At 47.6% G+C, this 24,625-nt stretch overlaps 1 protein-coding gene across 1 annotated transcript in view; it reads left to right on the plus strand.

The window, feature by feature from the left end:
* LOC144752864 (histone acetyltransferase p300-like) overlaps window positions 1–7,325 on the plus strand; it is a 381,934-nt gene extending 374,609 nt beyond the window's left edge. The window contains exon 10 of the mRNA XM_078640701.1: window positions 6,049–7,325. Within this exon, the coding sequence (XP_078496827.1) occupies window positions 6,049–6,495 (447 nt within the window). The 3' untranslated portion in view covers window positions 6,496–7,325. The remainder of the gene's footprint in view (window positions 1–6,048) is intronic.
* The last annotated feature ends 17,300 nt before the right edge of the window (window positions 7,326–24,625 follow it).

A 24,625-nucleotide genomic window follows, 5' to 3' on the forward strand; every position in this document is an offset into this window, starting at 1 on the left:
ATTTGAGAATAAACGAATTTGAAACATACAGTGTTTTTATTTTCACTGCAATTTAACCGTTAAATGGTAAATTGATGTAAATCAAAACTTTTTTTTGTTTACTAAGCCCACAGGGGAAGGGGAACAGGGGGATGTGCAAAAATACTTTAAAATAAATGAGTCAATAGTCAAAAGGTTACTGATATACATATAAATTCATGAATGTAAACAATAAGTGCTAGATGGTCCTCACGGAGGAGGCCACACCACAACATACGCAAAAATCAGAACATTCTCGACAAAAGCATATTCCTAAAAAGCTGCACATATCACGCTATGGTTAGGAATTGACATTTGTGGATAGCAGTCTACGTTTCGACCCAGAAGATGTAGGATAGTCAATCCTTACTGCGCGGGTCTTCGTCAGGACGTGTGGGAAGGGGTGGGACGGGGGCTGAATCCTAAATTAAAGAAAAGGAGAACTATTTATTTGAAATGGTCTCCGTAAAGTCCCATTGATTCATAGTGGACTCGGCAGAGTTGGACATCTCCTGCCCCGCCAACACAATAGGTAATTGGCTTATAACAACGTTTTGGAGCACATTATGTGGCTCACACCTAGTATATATTCCTCAGTTCCCCTAATTTTGTAACTCATGATGTTCCACTATGAATCAATGGGACTTTACAGAGACCATTTCAAATAAATAGTTCTCCTTTTCTTTAATTTAGGATTCAGCCCCCGTCCCACCCCTTCCCACACGTCCTGACGAAGACCCGCGCAGTAAGGATCGACTATCCTACATCTTCTGGGTCGAAACGTAGACTGCTATCTACAAATGTCAATTCCTAACCATAGCGTGATATGTGCAGCTTTTTAGGAATATGCTTTTGTCGAGAATGTTCTGATTTTTGCGTATGTTGTGGTGTGGCCTCCTCCGTGAGGACCATCTAGCACTTATTGTTTACATTCATGAATTTATATGTATATCAGTAACCTTTTGACTATTGACTCATTTATTTTAAAGTATTTTTGCACATCCCCCTGTTCCCCTTCCCCTGTGGGCTTAGTAAACAAAAAAAAGTTTTGATTTACATCAATTTACCATTTAACGGTTAAATTGCAGTGAAAATAAAAACACTGTATGTTTCAAATTCGTTTATTCTCAAATTTTGAAAAATCTATTTAAATCATTTCTTGTCCAGTCTGGGACCCCTATGCTTATAATAATGGTGATTAAGAGGGAAGCCGAGGTCCTGGGACTGGAGCTGCCCTCAGTGGAGGTCAGGACTAATCTCCTGACTAAAGTGCTTCAGCCTGGGGCTTCCACCTTAGAACCCCTTTTACCCTTTAGTGAGGCGCTTACTGATGTCGTTCTAGGCACATGGCCCAAGCATAGCACAGGGGCTCCTGTGAATAGGACAATCGCCCGCCGCCATTGCCCAGCCCCGGTTGACCTAAAGTTCCTCCGCCAAAACCCCACGCTAGAAAGCTTGGTGCTGCAGGTCTCCACGTCACAAAGCGCGTTCCCTTCCACTCCTCTGGATAGGGAATCCAAGAAGCTGGATTCATTTGGGAAGACATTTTTTTCTTCCTCCAGCCTGGCATTGCTCCCTTTGGAAGACGGCTCCACAAGTGCTGCCACAAGTCCTGGGGAGGCCCGAAGATGGTTGTGCAAGTCCTGCCACAAGTCCTGGGGGGGCCCGAAGATGGTTGTGCAAGTCCTGCCACAAGTCCTGGGGGGGGCCCGGGTTGTGTTTTCTCAGGCAGTTAAGGATGGGAGAGATGCAACAAATTTTACCCTAAGGTATCGCCTTGATATGACTGATTTGCTGGGCAGATCAATTTCCACGACAGTGGCGTTGAAACTCCACGCCTGAATTAGGAAAACTGGCTTCTTGGGTGATGTCCAGGCAAACCTGATGGACCTGCCCTTTGATGGAACCCGCCCATTGGGGGAAAAGGCAGATTCGGCCCTAGTTAGGTACAAGGAATCTCGAGCTACAGCCAGATCCTTGGGCCTCTCTTCTACTCCTTGTGGCCAGTCTAACATTCACCCCTTTTGTGGCAACGGAATTGGTTTTTAGCCGTGTCAGCCCTATCCCAGCCACTGTCCTGCGCAAGCTTCCCAAGCCGGGCGGGGACGTGGTTCATTCTGGCCTAGGAATGAAAACCAGAAGTCATCGACCAGCCCGCCCTCGGCGGCAGCAGCCTCCAAGCACTCCTAGTCTGATTCTGCAAGACCACACAACTCCAGCTAGCGGTAAAATCCATCATCCTCTTCCCCACTGGAAGTCCATAACATCAAACAAGTGGGTCTTACAGATCATTCAGGAGGGCTGTTCTCTGCCTTTCATTTCTTTTCCTCCTCCCATTCTGCCAATTCAGGAACACCTGAAGGAGGATCATTCAAAATTGCTCCAGGAGGAAGTTACAGCTCTCTTGGCCAAGGGAGCTATAGTAAGGGCCCCGGATTCAGAAGTAGGCAGTGGCTGTTATTTCCGCTACTTTCTGTCTCCAAAGAAGAACAAAGGGTTGCGGCACATTTTAGATCTTTGGACCGCCATTCTCTTCCTCAAGAAGGAGAAATTCTAGCTCATGTCTTGTCTGCCCTAGGTCTAGAAGACTGGATGGTATCATTGGACTTGCAGGATGCGTATTTTCACCTCCCCATCCTGCCAGGCTACAGGCTTTACCTGCGGTTCAAAGTAGGCTGCAAGCACTTTCAGTTTACCTTGCTCCCCTTCAGGTGTTCACCAAGGTGATGGCGGTGGTCGCAGCTCATCTGCGCAGGTTAGGGGTGTCAGTCTTCCCCCCTCCTTGATGACTGGCTGTTGAAGGCGTCCACGCCCCAGCCTGTTGTCTCCCACCTTCAGACTCCTGCGACTCTCCTACATTCGCTGGGGTTCTCTATAAATCTGCCGAAGTCACACCTGGGGCAGCTGTGCGCTCAAGAAATTTCGGTTAACATAACCTGACTCCTTCTCAGAGGCTTTCTTTCATCAGAGCTGTTCTGGACACAGTGCAGTTTCGGGTCTATGCTCCTGAGCAGCGAATCCAAGATATTCAGGTTATGATACAGATGTTTCAGCCTCTGTTGGATGTCGGTGAGACTGACTCTGAGGCTGTTGTGCCTCATAGCCTCATGCACCCTGTTGGTAAAGCATGCCAGGTGGCGTATGCGAATATGACTCGTTACTACGCGAGTCAAAACATTGCGTGTCATTACAACGCGGTTGTTACAACGACTGCATTGTTACCACGCAATGCCATTACTAAGCAAGTCATTACATCGACATGCAGTAGATGGCACGCTGACATTAGACATATATAATCTACTACTCCAACTCCAGCCCTACCCAACCGTAGGGAAGGTGTTGGAATAGTAAACTATACTATTCCTAATGTTAGCGCGCCATCTACTGCAAGTCGATGTAATGACTTGCGTAGTAATGGCATTGCTTGCTAACAATGCGCTCGTTGTAACAACTGCACTGTAATGGCATCGCGGTGTAATCACCGCAATGTAAAGGTCGTTTCCCGGCATATGCGGGCTCTGCAGTGGGACTTGAAGTTCCAGTGGGCACAGCATCAGGGAAATCTCACCGATGTGGTTCAGATCTCAGAAGAAACTGCCAAAGGTCTGAAGTGGTAGTTGATGAACCACGATTGGGTCAACGGCAGACTTCTCTGCCTTCCCCTACCAGATCTCACAGACGCCTCACTTCTGGGATGGTGCGGCCATCTGGCAGAGTTGGAGATCAGGGGACACTAGTCTCCGGCAGATTCGGGGCTCCACATACATTTGTTGGAGCTCTGAGCAATTTGATTGGCAATGAAAGCATTTCTTCCCTCTGTCAAGGGGAAGTTAGTGCAGGTGTTCATGGACAACACCACCACCATGTGGTACTGCTACAAACAGGGCGGGGTGGGGTCTTGGACCCTTTATCGGGAGGCCCTGCGTCTCTGAACATAGCTGGATCAGCAGAGCATAACCCTGGTGGTTCTACACCTGGCAGGTTCTCTGAACGCCAGGACGGACAAACTCAGTTGTTGATGCTTAGCGAATCACAAATGATGTCTCCAATTGGAGGTGTCGCAAGCTCTTTCAGCAGTGGGGAGAGCCATGGTTAGATTTGTTAGCCTCCGAAGAGAACGTGCTGTGTCAGCTGTACTGTGTACCGGAGTTTCGCAGGTGGCTTTCGCACGGTGACACCTTTCTTCGCGAGTGGAGCGGAGGCCTGTTGTACGCATTTCCACCCATAACACTCCTGCCCAGGGTTCTGCTAGATCAGGAGCGACCGGGCCCAAGTCATTCTTGTGGCTCCAGACTGGACGAGAAGAGTCTGGTATCAAGAGCTTCTGAAAATCCTCCGATCAGGCTGCCCCTTCAGGAGGATCTTCTATCGCAGCAGCAGGGAAGGGTTCTCCTCCCGAACCTGTGAACTCTTCTCCTCCATGCGTGGAGATTGAGCAGCGGCAGTTGATGGCTTTTGACCTTCCTCCCGAAGTATGTATCGTCATTTTGGCGGCCAGGCGGCCTTCCGCTAAGATGGTATACACCTGCTGTTGGCAGAAATTTGTGTTATACTGTACAGAAAGGTCTATTGCCCCTCTTTCCGCTTCTTTCCACTGTCTTTTTGTTCATTCTAACCCTTACCCAGCAGGCTCTGCTTTGGGGCCCCTCGAGGGTGTTGCTGCCAGACCAGCCCTCTCTCTTTAAGCCTTAGATTGTTCATAGGTTTCCAAATGGGCTGGCTCACTTGTTTCCACCCATGTCCTTTGTTTTGCCACAGTGGGACCTTAATTTGGTCCTCACCTACCTAATGTGTGCTCTCTTCGAGCCTTTACATAACTGTCCACTCTGGCTGATGACCATCAAAACAGCCTTTTTGGTGGCAATTACATCTGCCCGGAAGGTGAGTGTGTTGCAGGCTTTATGTTGCACACCTCCCTATGTGATGCCTTTTCCAGACAAAGTGGTACTTCGCACCCGGGCTTCTTTTTTACCAAATGTCGTGACCCCATTCCCTCTGGGTCAATCCATCACGTTGCCCACCTTCTTTGCTCTCCCGCATCTCTCTAAAGAGTAGCGTCTCCACCGACTGGACCCAAAAAGAGCATTGTCGTTCTACCTTGACCGCAGAAAAGAGTCCTTGGTGGAGGAGCAACTCTTCGTGCAGTGCGTGGGAGCTAAGAAGGGAAGGGCAGTGCAGAAAAGGGCCATATCTCGCTGGGTTGTTCTCTACATCAAGATCTGCTATGCCTTGGCAAAGAAGCAGCCTCCTGAGGGATTGAGGGCCTATTCCACCAGTGGAAAGGCTGCGACTAGGGCCTTAGCTTGGGGTGTCCTAGTCCTGGACAACTTTCAGGCAGCAACGTGGGCATCTTTGCACAATTTTGCCAAACACTACTACCTGGACAGTCAGGTCTGCAGGGACGGGCATTTTGCCTGTTCTGTCCTGCAGTACTTCCTAGTGTAGGAGTTGGTCCGCAACTCACCGCCTGGATGGTATGGTATGGTTTGGGTATCTAATTCAAAGGTAAGGAATATGCAGCTTGAAGTCTCTATCAGATGAACAAGTTACTTACCTTTGGTAACTCATTATCTGGTAGAGGCTCTATCTGGCTGCAGATTCCTAACAGCCCCACCCATACCTCCCTGCTTTGCAGACTAATATTGTAGGGCTAGGGTTTAGGGCCCTAGTTTTACACATGAGTACGTCACTTACTTCGTAGCTCCGCGCTTCAGGCGTGGAAAAAACAAAAAGTACTGACATCCACGCGTCTGGATGGTGCCTATATAGGTACCGCAACGTCATAACCGATGCTAACGACTATGTCACACGTAGCCGAATGGTGCCACCCGACAGCACGCGCAAGGGGTATTGCTCAGCAAAAGTTTCTGGATCCAGCTTGATGCCTGGGAAATTCAAAAGTAAGGAATCTGTAGCTAGATAGTCTCTACCAAATAATGCATTACCTAAGGTAAGTAACTTGTTCATAACGTCACCTCTTTTTTGCAAGCATCGCTACTACCCTGCTCACATACCTGTTGTTTATTACAGGACTACGACCTGTGCATCACCTGCTACAAAACTAAGATTCACGAGCACAAGATGGAAAAGCTCGGCCTTTCCCTGGATGATGAAAACAACAACCAGCAGGCGAATGCAGCACAGACCCCTGACGACTTCCGCCGCAGCAGCATCCAGCGCTGCATCCAATCACTGGTGCATGCCTGTAAGTGCAGCAATGACAATTGTTCACTGCTGTCCTGTCAAAAGATGAAGCGTGTGATACAGCACACCAAAGACTGCAAGCTGAAGGCGAATCTTAGCTGCCCCATCTGCAAAGAATTGATGGCACTTTGCTGCTTTCACGCCAAGCACTGCAAGGTGGACAGATGCCCTGTGCCCTTCTGCTTAAGCATCAAACACAAGCTTCAGCAGCAACAGCTACTGCAGCGTCTGCAGCAGGCTCAGATGCTCCGCCGGAGAATGGCCAACATGTAGAGGACAGGCATCCTTGGGCAGCATCCACAACAGAGCTTGCCATTCCCCACATCTGCTAGACTGTTGTCTTAGTTAGGCCCATACAATAACGCTGCACGTTTTCCTTACATTGCCTTCTTTTACATTAACCTTTGGCATTTTTTGCACATAGCTGTATGTGTAGCAATGTTGTGTTAGTTGCTCTGAAACTGCTTTGCCTACACAATTAGCTTCACCTAACATTATCATGACTCCTTGAACACTGCGTACAAGGCCTCGCACTCAATATACAAATGTCGGTCTATTTTTCATTCACGAGGGGACATGACTATCTGCAAGGCCATAACAAATGCTGGTTTGTACGTATCCTGCAGTGATGCTTTTTATTATAAATAAACAAGCAATTTCTGGTAGTCAGGCAGAGGAGAGACTCCTGCTGACATCGTGAGGTCCCTGCAAGCTGATGCTTAGCCTAACAGCTACCGAACATCTCCGTGAGGGGTGTCCAGTTCATCACCAAGACAGGTTCCTACATTCACTCCCGCCAGGTAATGGGGTGGATCATCCAGCAAGAAGATTCTTGGTGGTACACATACACTTGCCCTAGACATTTAGGTTAGGGACAGCATAGTGGGAGTACACAAATATCAAATACCGTTTTCTATGCCTATATATATATATATATATATATATATATATATATATATTGTCTCAGCACTATGGTGGAGCTATTTCTTCTGTTCACTATTTTGCCGCTTGTAATCACTTTCATATGCTTCTGCCTATTGAGTATTGCAGCACATGTACTTTATACAAGGATAACATTGGTTCAATAAATATTGAAGAACTTCCCTGAGTATTCATTGTATATTTTCTCAGAGAACGAAAGTGCACGAGTGACTGAGCGAAAGGGTTCTAGATCTGTTACTACGATCCCTGAGGGGTCAGGGTTGTCATGTTCAGTGGTTGCCAGAAACGATTTGCTCCCTGTCTAAGTTTGGGGGGGGTTACAGTGGCACTGTGTGCTAGCTATTGGACAACATGTCCTGCGGGGTGCATAGAATCAGCCTGGCACTATCCCCAAAGTTTATGTAGTCCACAAACATGCAGTTCCTACTTATTAGTGGAAACTACATGACAGGAGCTACAACTCCCATGAAACAGCAGCCTACAATGCCACAGACTCTGCAGCCAGCCTCCTCCCCAACCCTGCCAGTATCGCAGCCACCCTGCCTAATACCATGCTATGCAGAGGACTGTATCACAAGGTAAGGCTGGTGGGCATCTAGCTCCACCTACGCCTCAACAGGTATCGGAAGTGCAGGGCCCACTGCCTGATGCTGTGGAGATGGCACCCAGATCAAATGAGCGTCAGAGACCCAGAGGCAGATGGCACATGGACAGATATACCCAATGCCCAATATGAACGCGCACAAGGGGGGCATTACAGAAAGTGCCCGAGGAGCGCAATTGGTGTTTGCTACTGCTTTGCACGCTTACGGGGCTCTTTGGTATTACAGAAGGGGCCGCAGATGCTTGTGCAGCCCCTTCTGTATTAACGTTAGCAGTGGCGCACATAAAACACAAGCGCCATCTTTAACCCCTTGAGTGCTGCCGTCGGCCAACGGTCGTCACGGGCACTACCTCCCCAGTGCTGCGTGCGACCGCTGGACGTCCAGTTCAGCACCGGATAATGGACAGCGCAGCACTGGGGAGGTTTGTTTACTAGCTCCCAAGTGGTTAAGGAGCGTTTGCTCATTTGTGTGGTGACGTGTCCCATGGAAATGAGGGAACCCCTTTGACCCCTACGTCCTCACCGTATTACAGACGTGGGTGCAGAGCCAAAGAAGCTCTCAGTGGCGCACTCATATTGCACCACCTACAAGGTATCGCACTGTAATTGTGCGCCCTGAGAGCAGCCCTCTGGCAGGGGAAAGGGGGTCCCAGTCACCCACTTGCAGGCGGGTGCAGTCACTGACTGCACCCGCCTGCTAAGGGGATCTCTAATCTAAGTGTAGGCTGGTTGCCGCTTGCCTCGTGAAAACACGTACCGGCTGTAAAGCAGCTGCTCCTTTTTTTCCCCGAATGCGCTGCCCTCATGGAAGCGCGAGTTTGCGGCTGCCCAAGGGGCAGCTCATTCATCAGAATAGGGTGCATTTTAAAAGGTGTGCCCAGCCCAGCCAAACAATGAAATTGCGCCTTGTATGTAATGCAGCCCCACATGTCAAACATGAACACCATGGCGCCAATTGGCATGAATCCGGCACAGCCACCCCGGCGGGCCTGTGCATGTCGACCAAGGATAAGCGCGCAGGCAATGATGCAGCAACAGCCAGAACAGCAGGCGCAATGGGTGGTGGGAGGGCTATCGCAGCCCCAGCAGATGCCACAGGGCATGTAACGATTTTCCATGATGGTGCCCCTCAGGGGCAGCCGATGAACATGTCCCCACAGCAGGGTATGGGTCCTGGGACTGGCCATCCCTGGGAGACCAGATTCAACACACGAAGGATTGGGCGTCGAGATCCTAGAAGGGGACTCCGAAAAAATCCAGACAGAGAAGGCGAAGGAGTCATAAAAGAAGACGGAGAAGGTAAGACACCATAAAGATCCATCGGAACCGAGGGGCCGCGAACATAAAGCGCCCAAGGCAGCCCCGACACCAAGCAAGAAGGCGATTGAGGGTCAGCCACGATTAAAAGAACCCCATGGAACCCAACCGAAGGTTGCCGCGTAGGGAAAATCCCTGAAAGTGCAGAAGCCAAGAGTCTATAACGACCCCGCAGAAAAGGGCACAACACTGCCGAAAACTAACGTCAACGCCAGGAAGAAAAGAAAATCTCCGGACTCCACGCAGAGAGGGCCCTCGAGGCCGGAAGAAAAAGGAGAAGACTCGAGGAGGAAATGGCAACTCTCCTACAAAAGAACAAGCATTTGCAATGCAATAGGTCTCGCATTATTAAAGTTTGAGCTATTGGCATTGCTAAAGAATGCAACACCAATAGCTCAAACTTTAATAATGCGAGACCTATTGCATTGCAAATGCTTGTTTTTTAGGCATTTGGTAAAATAACCTGATGAAGCATGAGAATAAACTTTATGTAGGGCTTTTAATAATGAAAGGGACAGCTGAAAGTATAGACTGCGATTCTCAGAGTTTCATTTGAAAACAATTGAAATAACACATTTTATAGTCGCCTGCTAAGCATTTGTTGGGCTTTTCAGGAACCTTTTGCTCTTTCTCCCCTGCGGTTTAGTGGACGGTTCCCAACAATCATATTTCACAAAGAAGACGGGACAACCCAAATAAAGCCCAGCACAGCGGGAACGTGAGCAGTGTCCTAAGGGCAGCAGGTCAAGACAAAGAATAACAGTTACGAACATAGCTTGCTGCATTATGTCTAGGTCTCGTACAGACCTAACGAGACAACTCTGGCAGGAAAGTCAAAATAATTTTTTTTCGAAAAGCACTGGCCCACATTTAAATTCTAATCTGGCCTTTGCTTTTATACTATTGCTATTTATTTCAATCCATGTTCCAAAATCTGGAGGATAAATGAACACTGTTCAAACTTAAGAATGTGGAACATCAGACCTACCTAACACTAAGCAATGCGATTGGACATCCTTACATTAACTGAGGCTTCGGAAGGTCTCTGTATTTTGTAATTTATTTTACATGGCATTGCAATGCACTGGTCCTTTGTATTTGTATGCATGTCAAAATTCATGGTGCGCTCTCTTTCCAGGCATGAGTGTCAGGGCTCACAGGAGGTTTACTCCTCGTAGCCCTGTGGTGGCCAATATATCTGCCCCCTTTCTACAGCCTAACAACCCTAGTGCTCGTCTCGCCTGGAGTTGGCGAGTGTGCTAGCGACGCTGGTCATCCAAGATTGCCGCCAGCACACTCGCGGTTTAGCAACCTAGATGTTTTGCCTCTCGAGTTTGAAGCTCAGGTGAAGTGCGGTTCAACGTTCTGTGGCGCACTTCGCCGAGAGTTTTTCCCGGTTAGGACCTACCTTGAATTTGTTGCGTCTAGCTAGTCAGGTGGCGGTCCTTCAACGTCGGGCATCCAGAGTTGAGAGTACTACAGGTTAGTGTTCCTTTGAATCTTACATGGGAGCTAGTGAGCGCATGTTCAAATACTTACTGTTTAGGGTTTCTTCCTAGTGCGCATGTGTCACGAAGTTCAGTGCAGTGCGCATGGTATTTGAATAGCGTTCCTAGTTGTTACCTCAGAGAGTTTCCGACCGTGGTTCAAGACAGGGCGTAGTATAGTGTTCGCCTTGCTTGTACTGTGCATGTGATTAAAGTATTCGGTTCAGTGCGCAGGTTAAATTGAGTTGAGTTCTCGTTTTGGTAGGTGCGCAGTGTGCCTATTTTTGAGTTGTCAAGACTTGAGCGTTTACGAAGGAGTTTAATTTCTAAGCTGACCCAATGAGTCTATAATTGGTAAAAGCGTGTTGGGAGCTTCGCGCTTCCTGTTGTGTGAAAATAATAGAGCAGACCTTTAGAAGTTGTACATAATAAAAAGGTTAAAGGTCATTACTTTAAAGTACCTGATAAAGGAAGAATTTGTTATTGCCTTCATGCTTTGAGTTACCTTAAGAACCAGTTAAACACAAACTCACCATTACGAAGAAGATTTAAGGACAAACTAGTAGTGAATAGAAGTAAGTAGTTTAGGACATTAGAAGGTCTTAAGAAGCAGTCACTGTGTATGAATACTTACCTGGTTTACTCCCTCACAATTAGATGCAGAAGTCAGTCAATTCCTGAGAACGAGTAAAGAAAAAACGCATCATTAACAAATAAATAACAACCACTACACATTCAACAGAAGAGATTGTAGTAACCAAGTCCACGCTGGTAGTAGTATTTCATGAGGATTTATTCAGGTTGGTTACAGCAAAGTAGTACAGAAGATATTAGCCCCACCAGGAGCACCCAGCGAGGCGCTCAGCCCTTCTCCAACTGTGAGATCCCACTCCTAACATTCCATCTTGCATCACTCAGGCAGGGTTCCACTGACACAGCATAAATAATAACAACCCAGGCTACTACAGAGATGCAATCCCAAGGAAGTCTTCTGGTAAGATAGTACATGTGAAACTTAATGTAAATAAAGAAGGTTAGAGTTATCATAAGAAATAATTGTTAAAGTGAAATCTAACTGTTTACAGTCAATAAAAGAAGACGAAAAGGCAGAGAATTCCAAGAAGAATACGGGCAGTCTCTTCTCATCTCTCCCACTCCCCTTTCCCCCCTTGTTACTTGTCTGCGAGGGTTAGTAGTAAGTATCTAGTAGAGAAGTAGCTAGAGGAGAGTTGGGAATAGGCATCATTCTGCTCCTTTGTGATTACGATATAATTCAACCCTGACAGAATGAAGTGCCCAAGTTGGCAATAGCACCCGAGCAGAATGACTGAAGCATTTGATTTAAAAAATGTAGGAGATATACTGGGTAACATACAACGAAGCATAGATGAAGTTAGAGAAGAAACCAAATACTTAGGCAAGAGATGAATAATTTAAAAATGGGAGTAACTGGCTCAGGAACAAGTCCGAAAACTTTCACATTTGAGAACCAAAGAGCTGGTCTCAGCTCCTCATACATGGCACCGACACAAGTTATTCACTCCCTATCTCCAGTTATTCCACTTGCATCACCAGAGCGATTTAATGGGGACCCACAAAAGGCCCAGACCTTTTTAACCCAGTGTTCTGTACACTTTATGTGTAGGCCAACGATTATTCCCGATGAACAGTCTCGTGTAGCATTTATACTGTCGTACCTCAGTGGAGACGCGGCCTCCTGGTCCATGCCTTTAGTTACCACAGACGATCCCATATCAGGGGCAGCCTTAGGCATGTGCAAGCTGTGCACCTGCACAGGGCCACCAAACCCCAGGGGCCACCACGTAAATATATATCCTTAATATAATCCTCTGAGGATGGATACATATTTGCATGGCGGCCCCTGGCAGGGATTTGGTGGCCTCCGGCTCTGTTCCACTTCCAAACACCCTGACCCCTCCCCCTCTTCACTGGCCTCCGTGCTCCGCCCCGCCCGGAACCCCTCTTCCGGGGCCCCCTACCTGCGCTCCCTGCGCAGGGCCGCCATGAGCCTAGAGCCGCCCCTGCCCATATTATACAACTTGGAAGGCTTCAAAAAAGAATTCCTCCGGATATTCGATAGGAGAAGAGCATCACAGGCTACAGATAACGAATTACTAGAGTTAAAGCAAGGAAACCGAGAACTGGTTACTTACCTAGCTTAGTTTAACAAGTGGTGGAGACAAGTTGGCCAGAAAACAAGAGAGCGGCAGTCTTCTACAAGGGTCTACGGGATGAGTTGAAAGATGCCCTAGCGCAAATTCCTAATTGCCCTACAGAGATATCCGAGTTAGTGGATTTGGTGTTAGAAATCGATTTTCGACAAACAGAGCGAAAGGGTGAAAAGAAGAGAAAATTCCGACCCAGTGTTCCTCGTTTTGATAGAATGAAAACAGAAACTTCACGAACCATCGAGGGAGCTACTGGACTAGAACCCATGCAAATTGGAGTTGTCCAAGGACCATTGTCCAAGGAAGAGAAAGAAAAAAGACAACAGAATAAACTCTGTATGTATTGTGGAGGAAGTGGGCATTACGTAAAGACCTGTCAGAAAAGACCTAAGACACCTCTGAGAGAGAAGGAAAACTTGCAGCACCACCAGTGATGGGAGTTGGGCTGGTGGATGCAAGTGATAAGACAACTCCAGTGAATCATCAATTAGCTATCACATTACAGGTCTCTTCACCGCACTTAACCCTATCAGTGACGCTAAAACTCTAAAATGTGATGTTAACTGAAGTTATAATCACGGTGGATTCTGGGGTTACAGGCAACTTTTGCGACCAGAAGTTTGCTAAACACATAGGATTATTGTCCATCAAGAAAGAAAAGAGCGAAAGAGTCAGAGCTGTTGATGGGACTGAGTTAACTTCTGATATTAACAAAACAATGGTCCTAGACTATTGATTAAATTGACATTAATCCACACAATAGCTTTTAGGTTAGAAATGCGATTCAATCTGCATTTTGGGAGTCAAGCTACATGGGAGAAACGGTTATTAAATAGGCAATGCACACCATACCCATATTTCAATTTTGTATTTATCAAAAAACAAATTAGCACAATTATTTACAATATCAAAACAATTATTCAAGTATACGGCGCAAGGGCTAAGAGAGCTATAGTCAAAAGTGAAAAGAGGGGGTGCTCAAGTGAAAGGAAGAGATAAAGAGAAGGTTGAGGCATATGATTCAAATATTTACAAAAAACAACAATCAAGCGGTATTGTTTCCGCTGGTAAGGTAGGCCTGTCCTACTTGTTCTAGGGGGGAAAGGGGACAATGAAGGGTACAGGCACAAAAAATAAAAAGTGTCGACGTTTCGACCCTGGTGCTCTAGGGAGTTTTGCTTCCTCGGCTGCGGGTCTTCATCAGGACGCGGGGGAGGGGGGAGAGAGAGGCCTGGCCGTGATCACACTTGTTGTCTGGATCAGCCGCCAACACAGCTGGTTAGGTGCGACTCACTCCTGGCTGGTTGGGATTCACCTAGTTCCGGTTCTGACGGGCTTATATTGAAAATGACTTGAGGTATGTAGGAGGACCAATAGCGTGTGAAACAGATGGTTCCTACCGGCACCTCCTGGGCAATCCGGTAATGCGGGGAAATTGTTGGGCCACCGCTTGTATCGGTAATTACAGACGCTAGGCGTAGAATTGAAATGGCCAAAGATTAGTTCCTCTAGGGAGTCCGGTACTGGAGTTACCTGCGTGGTTAAGTTCCAGCGTGGCTGTCTCAATTCAGGATTAGCGGGCACTAGTCACCGTTAGTATTCCCAAACGGAGGACCTAACTTCTGGTCTGATCACTAATCCTAAAGGAACAGTACGTTTGATAACAATTGAAGGACATCAAGAGATCATACAATTTAATCTCATAGACGCCCCACAATTTCAATTAATCCTAGGATTGCCTTGGTCAGCATAACATAATCCGTTGATAGATTGGGCTGCTAGAACAATACAATTAAACTCAGACTATTGCATCAAACATTGTTTTGAAGAAAAAGAATTCCAGTCAGAATCCAGTGTCGCTTCTCGACTTTGTGAAGATTGAGTGTCCGTATGCTTAATCCAGACCAACGAATTGCCAGAAGAATTGAGAGATTTTGCTGATGATAGATTTAGAACCAGGAACAAATGTACCTTGCAGCAGAGTTTATGCCCTAACAGAAAAAGAGAATATCCATTAAAAAAAATATTTAAAAAAGAATCTTGAAAATGGTTTTATTAGACCATCACAATCTCCAATATCTTCCCCACTTTTCTTCGTTCCAAAGAAAAGTGGTGATCTCAGGACTTGCATAGACTACAGAGGAATCAACAGAATAACAGTGAAAAATAGATATAAATTGCTACTTATTTTTGTACTTATTGATCAAGTAAAGGAAGCCAAGATGTACACTCGTTTGGATCTGCGGGGGGCTCATCATCTAGTCCGACTTCGAGAAGGAGACGAGTGGAAGACCGCATTTAGGACTAAATATGGACTTTGTGAATATTTAGTGATGCCATATGGTCTCTGCAACGCGCCCGCTGCCTTCCAATACTTTATTAATGATGTATTAAGTGACTTTATCGATCAGTGTGTTATAGTATACATCGACGATATCTTGATTTACTCAAACAACGAAGAAGAACACCAAACACAGGTCAGAGCAGTGCTACAACGTTTGAGAGAAAACTCTCTGTATGCTAAACTGGAGAAACGTTTGTTTAAACCAGACACAGTGGAGTTCTTAGGATTCGTCCTATCTCCAACTGGAATCACAATGGATCAAAAGAAGGTGCAAGCGGTACTGGACTGGAAATCTCCCAAGACCATAAAAGAAGTGCAGAGCTTCATTGGATTCTCCAATTTTTACCGAAGATTTATTTGCGATTTTTCTCGGAAAATTATACCGCTCTTCGTTTATTGAGGAAAGGAGTCTCATTCAAATGGTCAACTGAGGCTAAAGAAGAATTTAATCTACTAAAGGAGAGTTTCACCGCAGCTCCAGTTTTGTTACATTCAGATCCTAGTGAACCATTTTACGTAGAAACGGATGCTTCAGATTCAGCAATTGGAGGAATACTTTACCAAATACACAAAGATACTGGACAGCTACATCCAGTGGCCTTTCGATCTCGTAAGTTAAACCCAGCTGAATGCAACAAGACCATCACAGAGAAGGAACTTTTGGCTTTTAAGGATGCCTTTAAAGACTGGTGGCATTACTTAATGGGCGCTAATCACACTGTGACAGTGTTCACTGATCACCGTAATTTGAAGTTTTTACGCTCAGCCCGCACTCTTACCCCACGACAACTACGTTAGTCACTTTATTTTGCAGATTTCGAATTTGTCCTCATGTTTCAACCTGGAGCAAAAATCGATTGGATACTGACGATCACAAGTTAATTGTCGATAATCAACCAATCATTCCTACAGACAAAATTGTGAGCGCTATAACTCAAACTTCCTTTGAAGATCAAGTGTGAAACGTAATGTCTGATATGGAAATGGAAGCATGGGCTGCAGAAGATACACAACGCTCTGTCCATAATGGCCTACCTTATCAAGGACTCACCTTGTTTCTGCCTACAAAAAATCTTCAAGATCAAGCAATGAAAGAATGTCATGACCATCCCTTGGCAGGTCATAAAGGAGTACTAAAGACCGAGGAATTAATCAAACATCGTTTTTGGTGGCCTTGCATGTGTCGTGACATCCGTCAGTATGTTTTGGGATGCGAGATCTGTGCATGGGGTAAATCCGATAGACAGGCTCCTAAAGGGCTTTTGCAACTTTTGCCAACACCACCACACCCGTGGCACACAGTGTTGTTAGATTTAATAGTGGACCTACCCTCCTCCCAAGGATTTAACACTATCCTGGTTTGTGTAGATACCTTCAGCAAAATTACACACTTTATCCCTCATAAGGGCAATCCACCAGCTAAAGAACTTTCCACACTCTTTAATCATAATGTAATCTGCCTACATGGCATTCCTAAGGTCTCGATTACAGATGGGTTCGCAATTTTTGTCTCACTATTGGAAGACCTATACTAAAGGTCTCGGTATTGACCACCGATATTCCACAAGCTTTCATCCGGAAACGGATGTTCAAACCGAGAGAACCAACCAGGAGTTGGAACAATACCTTAGACTCTACTTACTGGACGAGGAGGGTGATTGGCCTGACTACCTCTGGACCGCTGAATATGCTCACAAAATGCCAAGAATGTGTCCACGGGTTCCTCGCCTTTTTTTCCTAAATTCAGGTAGACATCCCAATTCCCAGGTAGAGTTTGATAACATAAATGTTCCAGCAGTGCAATATCTTGCTCAACTTTTCTCTAGAATCCTTCACTCAGCCACACAAAATTTGACCTCTGCTAAAGACAAGTTGTGAGAAAGTGGCTCTATATATAGACTAGACCAGAATAAGGTACAGTGTGTATAGAGTCCACAAACCCCAGAGGTATAACAGAGGTTAAAGCCAGTGGTAGCTAAAGTGGTAGCTTGTTCGAGCAGTAAGGCAGTACCAGAGGACAGTGTAAAGCATTTGTTGTACACACTCAGTCAGCAAAGGGTTTCACACACTCAAAGACTGAACTCCAGGTCAATTGTTTATATATCAAAGATATAGTTGTTTTATTTTTTAGAACCAACAGGTATCAAAATATACTGTTCTCAATATGAGAGGTCTCAGGTGAGTACTTTGCAGAAAGGCAATAAACTTTGTAAACAAAATAGGTAGAGGTGTTGCTGTAGGCAACACAATTCTACACAATTTAGCATTGAGCTCAATGGGTTTTTCTATATAAACACAGTTGATTACTTTGTCGATTACTTCGGTAGTTCCAGGACTGGATCCTAGATTCAGTCCTGGGGTCTAAGCTGAAAACAATTTAGTAAAAACGTTTTAGTTATTGCAGTGATTTTTCAGGAATATAAAGCTATTTTAAAAGTTCACACTTAGAAACTTTTCAACACAAATCTTGCTATGTTATCCAATGGGGGAAAATTCAGGTTGTAGGTAAAGTACGATCTCGTTACTTTTGTAATCCAGTACTGGGCTCCTAGGTCAAGCACTGGGGTCTCAACTTTAAACAGGTAAGTAATTACGTTTCAGCATTTCGTATGATTTTTAAAGAATATTTCAAGTTTTCAAAAGTAGACAGAAGAAATTTCATAGAAAAGCAGACAATGGATTCCTATGGAGAAAATACGGGTTACTAGTAAACCCGGTGAGGATTACTTTTGTGGTTCGGTACTGAGCTACAAGGTACAGTACTGGCTTCTCTCCTGATCACAGGTGAGTACTTCGGAATTCGGTTGATTTTATAGGAATATTTTAAGTTTCCAAAACTTCACACTTAGAAGATTTTTCGAGTCAAACCAGTCAATGTTATCCAATTGCAGGTAAGTGAGTTACCGGTTTCCAGGTGAGTACTCAACTGGTGAAGTTAAGGTTCTGGGCATAGACACAGGGGTCCCCAGGGTCAGGTAGGTACAATTGGTTCCTCAGCGGCACAGGGGCCTCCGGGTGCAGAGGTAGTTATCCCAATGTTATCCAATGAGGGGCAGGGGGCCTCTGGTTGGTGGCTGCTGGCTAGCAGGCCACACGGCTGTGAGAGCAGGGCTTCTAGTCACTTGCTCAGGGCAGACGGGGAAGTAATATAGGGCACAGGTTGCGCTGCCAGGGGCACTCGGGCGGCTGGGTGCAGGGTGCCTTTGAGTCATTGGGCGCGCAATATTATTCAATGGGAAAGGTAAAAAGGGAACAAAGGCTGCAGACTCTGGGACTGTGATTCTTCAGGTGCAACCACCACTTCGAGAGGTAAGTTGGGATCCTGGAGAAGAGGTAGGTATCCCAAAGGGAGGCACAGGGGGTCGCAGGGCGCCCGGTGCAGTGGTGTCGGGAAATCTTACCCTCGGCTGGTCGCGGTTGGAGGGGTCCCTGATTCTGATGCTGCAGGCGTTGTCTGGTTCGTCGAGGAGGGTCTTTGGGCACTGAACTTCGGGTCCCAGTCGCCAGGGGGAAGTCCTCGTGGTCTTGGATCGCACGGGCCGGGCTCGGCGGGTGCAGAGCTTCCTGGCTGGCACCAGGTGTGTTGTTGCAGCAGATCCTGAGCTGATGGGAGTCCTAGTCTTTAAGAGGATCAAGGCAGGCAGGTCTTCTGGGTGTCCCAAGGTTGCTGTCCGCAGGAGTCGCCGGGCTTAAGCAGGAGCAGGTTCCAGGGTCGACAGGCCGGTAGGGCTGGGGCCAAGTCAATGGGTGTCGTCCTGTTAGCCGCTGCACGGCGGGTCTTCTTCTTCTTGATCTTCTTTCTTCTTTTCTTATCGGGATCTGAGGAAGGAAGGTTCAGGGTGCCCCTAAATACTAAATTATGGGGCATTACAGGTAGGGCAAGGGCAGGAACCAATACGTCCCTGTCCTGGGGTGGGTACACCCCCTAGCCTGGTCCTCACCTGTGGGAGGGGGGCAGGATCCTAGCTGTGATTGGGCAGGGCTCCCCATCTTAAAGATGGCCGGAGCCTGGTTCGTGCTTCACCTCACCTCTCCCACCTGAGGTGTGGGGTTGGCACAGGCTGGCACACCCCCCTTCCTGATGTAGGGTTTCCCGCTAGTCTTCCCGCCAGAGTGGGGGTTAGAACTGGTGGGGGCCAGTTGCTGAGTACAGCAAATGGTCTGGAGAAGCTCACAGAGTCGGCATTTGAAGCTTGCCCCTGTCCGTCCTGGAGGAGGAGACCTAGCACCTCGCCCAGGATGTGCATTGTTGCAGGCCCAGGAGAGCGAGGGGCTCTCCACCCAGGGGTCCAGCAACATGTCTGCTGTGTGGCAGCCTCTGCAGCCACTCAGCCCAGACGTGGATTGTAGGTTAGGTTTTCAGGGGGCATCTCTAAGATGCCCTCTGGTGCATTTTACATTAAATCCCACACTTGCATCAGTGCGGATTTAATTTGCTGAGAAGTTTGGTACCAAACTTGTCAGTCTTCAATGTAGCCATTATGGTGCTGTGGAGTTCGTAATGACAACCTCCCAGCACCATATACTCTTAATGGCATCACTGCACTTACAGTGCCCAGGAATGTCCCAGGGTACTGTAGGGGCACAGGGCTGATGCCCCTGTGCCCACACCTCTGGCATAGGGCACCCAGCTAGAGGAGTGACTGAAGTATGCTAGGTCAGTGGGTTCTGTGGGCATGGCACACAGGGATGTGTGCCATGTCAACGCTTTGCTTAGTTCTTTTTCATTAGACACTTAGCCTGCAGAGGCAGTTTTTGGGTGCCAGGGTACAGGGCCCCTGAGGGTGGCACAATAAGTACTGCAGCCCTCAGGGGTCTTCTCTGGTCACCATGCCCTGGGTACCTAGGGTACCATTTACTAGGGGCTGACAGGTGGCCAGAGATGCCAATTGGGTTTTAGTTTCAACACAGTTTTAGGGAAGGAACACAGGACCTGGGTACCTGGTTGGCAGGAGCCCAAGGCACACTCATTCAAAGCACATCAGCAGTTCATAAAAAAAGTGGGGGCATACCATTGCAAGAAAGATGACACTTTCTCACACAAGTATAAACATTTTGCTGATCTAAAACGCAGTTATATAAAACAACAAGGGCACCCGAACGAGTCAGCACGGGACCTCGGGGAACATATTTAGAAAAACAACAGTGGTCCCAAGCAGGAGAGAATGATTGTGCAAAATAAATATAGACACAATGGCACTATATTGAGTAGTAACTTGTCCAGCCGGACAGAGGTCCAATTTTTTACTTTAGAAAAGAATATTCTGATTGAATACTTTCAACATTTCCATAGATGAGGGCACAAGCCTGTACCCAAACATATACAATTTAACATAAAAGAGAAAAAGGTTAGAAAATAGACCAAAGTGATTAGGCAAAAGCTGTTATTTCCAGTGAATACTTCAATACCAGAAATTCCGTTAAACACCATTACTTGCCAACCTAGGCAGTTAGTACAATACACAGTATATGGTGTTTTATACAGTCGACGGCGTTTCGATCCCTTTTACACAGTCATAGGGATCATCATCAGGACAAAATGTTGCCTAATTTTAAAAAAAAAGCCATGAAAGCCGGGGCTGACCGCAGAGAATTGGGGCCAGCTGGCGGTATCCTGGGGGGAACTCGAGTTCCTTGGGATTGGTTGGGCGGGGAACAATGTCCCGCGGAACGGCAGGTAGTGCAGTAAGTTGCGCCAGCGGATCGCTCAGTCGCATGGGGAGAAGCCTTTAGGTTAAGGTTGGATAACTTCCCTCGCCGATCTAAAACGCAGGCCACATCCTGACCAAATGGTAGGAGACAAATCTGGCTTTGTACAAGAAATGTAAAGCTGAAAGGCACTCGTAAATTCCAATCACGTTTTATTGGTCTTTACCCTGTAGTAGAAGCTATCAATCTAGTTACTTTTCAATTGACCTTTCCCAGTGCTGCCAAATTTAACCCAGTTTTTCACATCTCTCTGCTTAAAGAGGTTCATCCGAACCTACGACAATCACACCCACCTCCACCTCTGGTTCTTGATGGTGAAGTTGAATTTGAAGTCAAACGAATTTTGGACTCTAAGAAGGTTAGCAAAGATTTTTTCTATCTCATTGATTGGAAAGGCTATGGTCCTGAGGAACGATCCTGGGAACATAGTTCCAATGTTCATGCTCCTCTATTGATTAAGGCTTTCCATGCTAAATTCCCTACTAAGCCTCAGTCGGAGGAAACCCCGTTGGAAGGGGGTACTGTCAGGGCTCACGGGAGGTTTCCTCCTCGTAGCCATGTGGTGGCCACTATATCTGCCCCCTTTCTACAGCCTAACAATCCTAGGGCTCGTCTCGCCTGGAGTTGGCGAGTGTGCTGGTGACGCTGTTCATCCAAGATGGCTGCCAGCACACTCGCGGTTTAGCTGTCTAGATGTTTTGCCTCTTGAGTTTGAAGCTCAGGTGAAGCGCGCTCCAACGTTCTGTGGGTCACTTCACTGAGAGTTTTTCACCGGTTAGGACCTACCTTGAATTTGTCGCGTCTAACTAGTCAGGTGGCGTCTTTTTGGCGAATGTCCTTCAACGTCGGGTATCCAGAGTTGAGAGTACTACAGGTTAGTGTTCCTTTGAATCTTACATGGGAGCTAGTGGGCGCATGTTCAAATACTTAGTGTTTAAGGTTTCTTCCTAGTGCGCATGTGTCACGGAGTTCAGTGCAGTGCGCATGATATTTGAGTAGCGTCCCTAGTTGTTACCTCAGAGAGTTTCCTACCAAGGTTCAAGACAGGGCGTCGTAGAGTGTTCGCCTTGCTTGTACTGCGCATGTGATTAAAGTATTCGGTTCAGTGTGCAGGTTAAATTGAGTCGAGTTCTCATTTTGGCAGGTGCGCAGTGTGCCTATTTTTTAGTTGTCAAGACTTGAGCGTTTACAAAGGAGTTTAATTTCTACGCTGACCCAATGAGTCTATAATTGGTAAAACCGTGTTAGGAGCTTAGCATTTCGTGTTGTGTGAAAATAATAGAGCATACCTTTAGAAGTTGTACATAATAAAAAGGTTAAAGGTCATTACTTTAAAGTACCTGATTTTTTTTTTTTAAACAATTTTATTAGTTTTATAATGGAATCATAGGAACCACAATGAGAAGGCCGCCATTACACAGATGGCTCATGCTGCCACAGGATGAAAACAAACTCCAATCTCCCGACCCTCCCCTTACTCCTTTCCCCCCTCCTCCTCCCCTCCCAACCCCGCCCCTGCCAGTGTGCCCTATTTAGGTTAATCAGAAGTTCAACATCAAGTTCTCGACTGCATAGCTGTGCATCTGCCTGTTGTGCGATTCGCCAGCGCCATTAGCTGTCCCCACCCAGCGATAAGGGCAGAACCCTCTAGCACCTTCCCAAGCTGCGAATGCAATCATTCCTGGAACGTCATCAGGCACCCCATAAAATCATCCACACTCCTCAGCCTCATCCGGCTCTCTCTCCGCCCGTCCAGCACCCGCAGAGCCCTCCCGACTAGTGTCTGGATCCTCCCCCTCATCTTCCTCCTCAGAGTCAACAGATGGGGTCTGCATCTCGGTCACCAGTGCCTCCCATGCCTTTGCCATCTCCAATGCCTTCTCATTAGCTGAACGCCTGGCCAGTTGCAGGCAGAGGGCGCCCTCGCTACTCGCCCAGGTCAAGAAGTTCGTCCGCCATCTCTGAAATTGGGGGCCCGTTCGGGACTTTCAGTGCATGGTAAGCTCCCTTTTCGCCATGATCAATCCCAGGTCGCAAAATTTACTAGTAACCTTAGTACGGGAAGTGTGCGGGAACCAGAGCAGCAAGCAGGTGGCCATCTCCGCCTCTATGGTCCGCCCCGTCGCACGATTCAGACACGCCACTACCTCTGCCCAATAGGAACCCAGCCCCGGGCAGGTCCAGAACATGTGCTGGAAATCAGCAGCATCCACCGCACACCTCGGGCACATGGAGGTGGACACTCCAAAATACCTCAGGATCCTAGCCGGGGTCAAGTATGCCCTATGAAGCGTGAAGAACTGCACTAACTGGAACCGGGCATTGCGCGTACCCTTCCAGGCTCGCCGCAAAAGGTGGGGCCACGTCGTCTCCGGTATGGGCCTGCCAATATCCGTCTCCCATTTACTTTTTAGTGTATCCAATGGCGAGAAGTGTTCAGTCGACAGGCGCCGGTAAAGGCAAGTGACAGCCTTAAAGGTGCCCGCCACCATGACCACATATTGGCAACCCAGGGAGGTCGGGGGTTCCTGCAGCCCGGTTTTCCAGTGGCATTGCAATCCCACCACCAACGCCGCATGCAGGAGATAGTCTCCCCGTGGCAACCCAAACTCAGTTTGCAGATCCTGAAAGGACAGCAACTCGCCATCCCTGTATAGATCCCCCACCATGTGGAGGCCCAAATCTTCCCAAGCCGCCAACGCGGTCCAATTGCCTCCATGTGGGAGGGCTGTACACATGCCCAATGGGATCTCCGGGGCGTACGGGGAGGAAAAACCGACTCGTTTTTGACTCCGGTTTCAGCAGATGCGGGGAGTGCGTTCCTCAAGAGTGAGCTGGTTGAGGTCGATCTTCTGTTGGAGAACTAGCACATGTCGGGGAATCACTCAGCCACAGGGTCCCTCAGGTCCCCGGAACTCCCGAGCCACCGCCTGCGTAAGCCATTGGAACTGTGCTGCCAGGTAGTACCATTCAAAATCAGGAACCACCAGTCCCCCATCATCCCGCGGGCGCATCAAAGTGGTAAGTGCGACACGCCGTCGACCCGTCCCCCAGAGAAAGCCCGAGGTTAGTGCCCGAAGCGTCCGGAAAACGGAGGCTGGAATCCATACAGGTAGGGTACGGAAGAAATAAAGCAATCGCGGCAACGCCACCATCTTCAAGAGCGCCACTCGGCCCGGAACCGACAAAGGAAGAGTGCTCCAGAAGGCAATGCTACCCTTCAGGCCCCTAATTGCTCTATGCACATTTCCGTCCAAGAGGTCCGCCTGTGAATGGTAAATGCAAGTGCCCAGATAAGGCAGGCAACAGGGTTCCCACCTCAGGTCCCCTCCCGCTAAGGGCTGCCACCCCGTCGGGGTCAAGGGGAACAGGCAGGTCTTGCTCCAGTTCACACACAAGCCCAACAGTTGACCGAACCGCTGGAGGAGTGCTCTAGCGCCTCGTAGTGCTTCATCGTCGCCGGTCAAGAACATCAAGAGGTCATCGGCGTATAGAGAAATATAGTGAGTTTCCCCGCGCAGCGATAGGCCTTCGTATGAACTTCCCAGCCGAGCATGCGCGGCCAATGGCTCGATCGCGAGAACAAATAATAGCGGGGACAGCGAGCAACCCTGTCGGGTACCCCTCTCCGCTCGGCAACCCGCTGATATTGTCGGCCCCGTTTTAACCCTGGCAGAGGCAGAATTGTACAATATCGGCGTCCATTGCACAAACTCGTCTCCCAAGCCGAACTCACGTAAGACCTGGAACATGTAGGGCCACTCCACGCTGTCAAAGGCCTTTTCGATATCTACAGAAAGCACAACAGCAT

This window comes from Lissotriton helveticus, chromosome 1_1, assembly GCF_964261635.1.
Source record: "Lissotriton helveticus chromosome 1_1, aLisHel1.1, whole genome shotgun sequence".
In the NCBI taxonomy this organism is placed as follows: Eukaryota; Metazoa; Chordata; class Amphibia; order Caudata; family Salamandridae; genus Lissotriton; species Lissotriton helveticus.